At 48.3% G+C, this 7,123-nt stretch overlaps 1 protein-coding gene across 1 annotated transcript; it reads right to left on the reverse strand.

The window, feature by feature from the left end:
* Nucleotides 1–4,973: 4,973 nt before the first annotated feature.
* Nucleotides 4,974–6,869, reverse strand: tent5aa (terminal nucleotidyltransferase 5Aa). The gene is made up of 2 exons (XM_036539718.1): nt 6,444–6,869; nt 4,974–5,753 (listed from the first exon to the last, which is right to left on the reverse strand). Exons 1-2 carry the CDS (start codon nt 6,867–6,869, stop codon nt 4,974–4,976), a joined length of 1,206 nt encoding a protein of 401 aa, XP_036395611.1.
* Between the last annotated feature and the right edge of the window lie 254 nt (nt 6,870–7,123).

A 7,123-nucleotide genomic window follows, 5' to 3' on the forward strand; every position in this document is an offset into this window, starting at 1 on the left:
ATAAGAGTAGAGAAATATTTGGATCTGGTAGCTGTGAGGGCATGCTTGTAATTTAGGAGACTTTCCTTCCACGCCAGGAGAAAAACCTGTAGTTTGGTGGAGCGCCATTTTCTTTCGAGTTTTCGTGTGGCTTGTTTGAGAGCACGAGTATGGTCGTTATACCAAGGTGCTAGCTTCTTGTCAGTGATTTTCTTCCTTTTGAGGGGAGCAACGGCGTCTAGAGTTTTACGCAAAGTAGAGTCGATTCTGTCCGCGAGTAGATTAATTTCAGTTGAGCTGGGGTTTGAACATAAACTAGAGGAGATTTCGTTGTGCAGGTAGTATGCAGAAATAAAGATATTGCTTCATTTATAAGACCTGTGACCAATAGAGCTGAAATGGATTTCAGAGTACGGTGGGTGCAAGTTGTGCTGAATGGATTAGAAGTTATTGCAGCAGGATCCATCACTTCACAGGCCAATCGCTGACAGACACTGGTGGTCACATGTCAGTGGTCGCACAGGGATGTTGATCAAAAGTGTTACTTTGTGTATTGCAGAGGACAGGATCATGCAGCAGCTGAATCCAGACTGGACACTAACCAAATTCTTCTTTGTCATTGAAGATAAGAAATAAATAAAAGAATAAGCAGCTTACCAGGCTGCCTGGCAAGAAACTGTTGTGCTGCCAATAAAACAAAATGTTTGGTTGCCCCCCGCAACCGTTTGTGTCAAGTTCTACTTCTACGAGGTGTTACTGAAGAGATCAGATTTTACAGGCACGTAATAATTCCTCGATGTGTATTTGAGGAAGCACCTGACCTCTCTGGAAGAACATGGATCTTGGAATACTTATGAGCGCTCTTACGTAAGAGGTCTGCCTGCCGCTTGCATCGCTCCAGTTGCTTTATGTGTGTCATGGAGCCTCAGAGGCCTCTGGGATGGCTCGTGTTTACTCCTATTAATGCAGCAGAGAGGGCACACGCTGATCTAAAACAACAATTATGTAGAAAATTGCCGTTGCTGTGGGTGTGTGTGTGTGCGTGTGTGTGTGTGTGTGTGTTACAGAGGCCTCCTGCAGTTCAGCATTCTATTACTCTGGCAAATAAGCTGTAAATAAGCTTTAGTGAAACAGATAATATCCTTATCATACCTTCCAAATATAGAGCACTTTCTCTTTCGCTCTTAATCTGAATTACGCTGTCCTCCTCCCCTGTCGACATCGCTCTCCTTCACTTGCCCACACTAATCCTACGGCGCTCTCACAGACCTGCTTTTAAAGAATCACCCCCCCCCCCCCCCCCCTTCTCCGCACAGGGATTAGAGCTTGCTCTGGGCGAGGACCAAACCTGATGGGTTTAAATCTCAGCATGCCCAGATTTCTGTCCGGCAGAACCCGTCTGGATCAAGAGCAGATGCTCCAGGGGGGCAGCACCCTGATCCTTGTTGAAAAGGCAATGAGGAGTATGAGCCGATCACATTAAAGAGAGGACTAGGACCTGAGAGTGGGGTGTCAGTGACCTCTAATCAGCATGGTGCTGCTCTGATTACTGTACCACTGATCTGATGGTCGCTATACTGGTCTGAGGACAAAACACCTGGTACAACGACTGTACTCTGGTGTAACGACTATACGCTGTGACTGCAGTCACACCCATTCTTACACTGAAATCACCAAGGTTACTCCACTTTTTCAAATACAAACCTTTTCGCTAAACGCTTCCAATAAAGCATGCATGACATTACCTGTATAAACAGACAACTTTGCCTGTACAAGCACATGACTTTACCTATATAAAATATTGCCATGTTAAAAAAAAGGCATTCAACGTTTCACTGTTTTTTTTTTATTTCACCTAGAAGCCCTTTAAAAAAGATTTTTTTCTTTGGCACCGATGAATAAAAACACTGACACTGTGACACGGTTTTGAGTTTTTTTAATGATGAAAACATCTTATTTTCGACCCACAGGAGACATTTACATTTTAAAAAGCTGTTCAGAAATGTTCCATGTGCAATCTGACGGAAAAGCTGAGTGACAACCGGAATATCCAATTCACTTACAAAAAAAAAAAAATCATAAAAAAAGAACATATGATAGGCTCTCTTTAAAGTACCAGAAGGTTGACTGCGAAAATAACCCAAACTGAGGCAAAAGTAACCATGCATTTGACACTCCATTTGAACCTCTATCTGCTGGAAATTAAAGTAAAGCTGGATTAGCCATTTCAGCTCAACAGAACCAGACTGTTCAAACCATATTCACTGCACATTCTACAGAGTATTGTTAACATTTACAAAAAAAGAATAAATAGAAAAACAGAGAGGCTGCTGGTAGGATTGTGCTGGTACAGTGATGAGTAGAAAAATGAGGAGGAGAAAGAAAGAGAACCAATAAAGCACCAGTGATGGCAGTGGCTCGGGTCTCAGACAGAGTCGCAACACACACACACACACACACACACACACACACACACACTCTTCTCTGTGCAGAGCACACTGCCCCCGGGTGCTCCAGGAGAGGGGTCGGGTGTCAGAGGGGTCAAGGCAGAGACGGGGCCCTGTGGAAAGGTAAGGGGCCGGCCCTCCTGCAGGCCAGGGCACATCCAGACAGAGGCATTGTGTGAAAGGAGGGGGATCTGGGATTAGTCTCCACTGCCAATACAATTCACACCCCCCACTCCCCTTCAGTGTACACACACTGCGTTTTGCCCCATCCTGCCCCGCAAAGCACACGATGGTGCTTCTGAAGAGCTTTAAAAACAAATGGGTCTGCTGTGCGGCTCAGAAGCATGGAAAACTGACACTAGAGGGGCGTTGGGGAGGGGAGACGGGGTCACACAGGACGTTCCCTCCAGCCACTGAGCAGGATGAGACTGATTTTAGTGCAAGTGTTTGAGGTGAGACGAGCGTTACCTCTTCACCAGCAGCACCCCTCTCCCCCAACCTGCTCCGTCTTTTTGTTCTCTTACCAGGGAAGGCAGAGAGGGAGAGGGTGAGAAATGAGAGAGACAGAAAGATATGGAGAGAGGGAGTGAGTGTATAAAAGGAGGAGGAGGTCGGGAGAGAGGGGTGCAGATGGTGAAGAGGTATCACTCCTCACACCTCAAATATCTGCCCTAAAATCAGATCCACCCTGCTCATTGGCCAGGGAGGAGGTCCTATTCCACCCTGGCCCCCACTCCCGTTCCCCCTCTCTCTCCCCTTGCCCACATCCTTCACTTCTCCCCCCCTCTCTCTGTCTGATACTGCGAGACCCAACATCCCCTTTCAGCGTAAATCACGACAGGGCCAACATTAAGCAAACGTTGGGCCGACGCTGAAGTGAGGCTGGGTCAGCGCTTCACTGACACAGCATGCGGGTCAATGGCAAACAGAGCCTGGCCGGGTTCAAGAGCTTCAGCAGGGGCTGCAGAATTCCCTGCACAGGTGTTACATCAAATTCCGTCCCCCCGCAGAGGAGCGCACAGACTTGCGCACATGCGTACACACACACACACACACGCACACTGTCTCCTTATAAAGCAGGTCTTTATATTCCACTTCACACAGTGTAACCCACACTGCCATCTGTAAGCTAGGTTGTACCATGAGAACTGATCTGTACCCTGTTAGAGCCGAGTGTACGAGTGAGAGAGCGGTAAAAACGAATGCACATTTCAGTAAACAATGAGGAAAAGAAAAAACATGAGGACTGCTTCGCCACAGAGTCCGGCAATCCCCCAACACCCCTCCATCTACAGATGTGAGGGAGAAAAAAAACAGACAAAAACCCTGTTGATTTTTAGGGCACAGCAAATGCACCAAACACACTGTATACATGAAACCTGAAAAACAAAAAAACAAAAACAGAGCCAGACAAAGTGACACTGGATGGAGCTCTGCATAAACGAGAATAAATAGGAGCGTGAAACCATGACGGCACGCTCACTTTCTCTGGGCGTCAATCTTCATGCAATTCCCTTTTTCACTTTTTTTGTGGCAGGTTTCCAAATATCTGCAAGAGTATCGAAGATCTTGTCTACAGCTTCTCATATCCTACTGCACAATGCAACCCTGCCCCTATCTAAGCCTGTAGAGACAAACAAGGGCAGATTTTGCAAAAAAAAAAAAAAAAAACATCAACACAAACTGTACAAATCAATACTTCTCTCATACATTCACAAGCTTTAGGGTCCTACAGTCTTGTGTCCCTGACTGTGAAGAGATTGGGTTTACTCACAAAACAATATAACCTGTTTTTTTTTTTCCTTTGCCCACAATTAGGCGTTAGGCACTTAGACACATGTTCACATATACAAATATAACATTTCAATTGGTTTCTTTTCTTCCAAACTTGGGTATTTAAAAAAAAAATATCTTTGGTTTGTAAACACATTTTGTTTATGCCATCTTCCCCTGTCTGAAGGGTTGTCTGTCCGTCGTTGCTGGAGAAAGGGCGACTCCTCACCTGGCTTTCGTTGGGACTCTGGGGGAGTCTGACGCTACCTGCAGGCTTCAGTGTCCTGAACTCCACGCATGTTGAAAACGGCACATCTACCCCTGCCCAGCAACCTAGCATGCGCGAGAGAGTACCACACATATGCCACATCCCCTCATCTCTCTGCGAGACAAGCCTTTTTGAGCCAATCAGCGAGGGTCTAAGTTTGCACCAACCCAACCCCCCCCCCCATCACCCCCACTGTGCAGGTTAGACAAGGGGGAGGGAGGGGGAGGGAGGAGGTGCTGGCAGGGTTGGGGAGTGGTGAGGGGGGTGCCTGCGTATCGCTGCAGCGACTACCTCCGTGTCCCGTAATCACACACGGGACTCGCCCCCCGCCCCCCCCCACCCCGGCAGAGTCCCATCAGCCTCATCAGAAAACACAGAAAAACGCGACACAAAAGCAGAACAGGAGAGATGCCCACCTTTGTGCGCGAGACGGATCGGCCCCCTCCCTCCCCCTTTCTCTCTCTCCCTCCCGTTCCTCCCTCCCTCTCGCCCGCCCGCTCTCTCGCTCAGTTGCAGGGCAGCCAGGTGGAGAAGGCGTGCTGTTGGCACGCAAAGACGGGCTGCACCTGGGCGATGTAGTAGTTGTTGAAGTTCCCGTCGGCCACGTAGGGGGCGGGCTGGTAGTAGCAGGTGACGTTGGCCACGTTGGGGATGACGTTCTGCTCGGCCAGCACGCGCACCGCCAGCATGGTGATGAGGCCGAGCGTCTGGCGCCGCTCGTGGCCCATCAGGCACACGGTGCTCTCGTTCACCACGCCGTGCAGCGTCATCAGATAGTCGTACTTGCGCTCCTCCAGGCCCACGAAGTGGTTCTGCAGGTAGGACTCGAGCTTGCGCTGCTGCTCGCCGATGTCGGGGAAGTCGATGAAGAAGCGGGAGCACATGTAGCGCTGCAGCGACTTCATCTCGCTCTCGGAGGCCGCGCGGAACCCCCGCACCAGCAGGTGGCAGTACTTGAGCAGCCCGCCGCCCCGGATCTCCTCCGGGTTGCGCGTGCAGATGACCTTGTGGCGCAGGTGGTCCAGGGCGGCACCGAAGTCGCCGTAGACGCTCTCGCCGATGATGGTGGGGTGGAAGGTGGCCGACATGGGGTTCTCGGAGCACTCGTGGAACAGCAGCAGCGAGTCCAGCTTGATCTGGAAGGAGTCCACGCTGAACTCGAACTGCCGCCTCAGCGAGTCCACAAACTTGAGCTCCACGTTCTTGCCGCTGTTGTTGGACAGAGAGATGAGGCTCCAGCGGTCGGAGTCATTGCAGACCTTCACCATCTTCTGAACGTAGGCTTCCTGCACGGCAGAGACAGGGCACGGGCGCACACACACACACACACACACACACACACACACACACACACACACATTTTGTGGTTCTCGATTAGTGGCCATATAACAATTCTATAAGAAACCCTGATATAAGCAAATTATAATTATAAGCTATATTTCTACAAGCATTAATTTTTCTACTTTATGCAGATGAATATTTGCACTTTATTTCTTATGGAAATGTGATACCTTCAGAGGGAGTCTAGCGGAAATACATGACTAAGTCTGTCTATCATGTTGTAAACAAGACTTTTAAATTGTTAAATGCATGATATTCACGCCAACACTGCTTTCATTTCGCAATGTAATCCTTACAGTCTGACCTGTTAATTGCTGAAACGGGCGGTTGCCATCGCCTCTCTTACCTACGTACGATATCTAGGTAGCTGAGAACGCAGGATCCGCTTTAAATTGGTTTAGTCAAATCCGCTTGGTTGTAGAAAACCCAACATTTATCTATCGGTAAACATTTGTAATTGTATTTCAATTCGCTACATGTATAAATAGCTCTTAAATTGCTTTTGCGATTTTGATTTTTTTTTTTTTTTTTTGCTTTTTAGTTTATTATAAATAGGTGTTTGTTGCACTTTTATGATAACCACGGGCGACGGGTTGAAATGTAATGAAATGCTGAAGGAAAATGAAAAAGTTTACCTTTAAGGTTAACGGTGTAATCTTCTCCTTGTTCACCCCTTCTGGTAAAAAATCCAACAGACAGTCTAAAACGATATCCTTGACAGTCTGAAATTCCGCTTCGCCTTTCAGATCAGCGCAGAAGATGAGGTCAAGGTCCTTGTACCCCAGTCCGCTGTCCTCGTGCAGGACGTGGCTCGCGGCAGACCCGTTTAACCGGACATCTCGGACACTGATCTGCCTCTCGTCCATCCGACTCCGCACCACTTTGACTATTTGTCGCGGTTGCATCTCCAAGGTTGGGAAATTGCCCCGGCCGTGGATGGGGATGGTTTCTGTCAGGATCTTGTCCAGGCGCTGCACTTGCTCCCAGCTGAGAACGCTGAAGTTGCTGCCCTCCACGTCCAGTCTTTTTCCAGCAGTGCTACCATTATCGTCTTCGGCCATCGTGATTAAAAAAAGGGAGAAATACAAATGCAAGCGCAAAAGTTTCGTATTACCCCTGCCCGTATTCGGGTTTGCTTTCCAACTCAAACGCAGTACGGTTTAGAAGTGCCGAATTGATCCACATCGGTGTCTTTTCAAACTGCTCTTCTCTTCAGTTTAGCTGAAATTGAATTTTACCAATGCAAAATGGTTATTCGCATCGGTAAGCCATTTAGCTGACAACTGCCGCAGCAAACTTGGTTTCCCTCACCCGC

This window comes from Megalops cyprinoides, chromosome 10, assembly GCF_013368585.1.
Source record: "Megalops cyprinoides isolate fMegCyp1 chromosome 10, fMegCyp1.pri, whole genome shotgun sequence".
In the NCBI taxonomy this organism is placed as follows: Eukaryota; Metazoa; Chordata; class Actinopteri; order Elopiformes; family Megalopidae; genus Megalops; species Megalops cyprinoides.

Bases quoted from the DNA above. Each gene is read 5' to 3' on its own strand.
- tent5aa (XM_036539718.1), bottom strand. From the start codon at position 6,869: ATGGCCGAAGACGATAATGGTAGCACTGCTGGAAAAAGACTGGACGTG. The intron at 5,754-6,443 runs GTAAACTTTTTC...TCTGCCGTGCAG, and splicing joins TTACACCGTTAACCTTAAAG to GAAGCCTACGTTCAGAAGAT.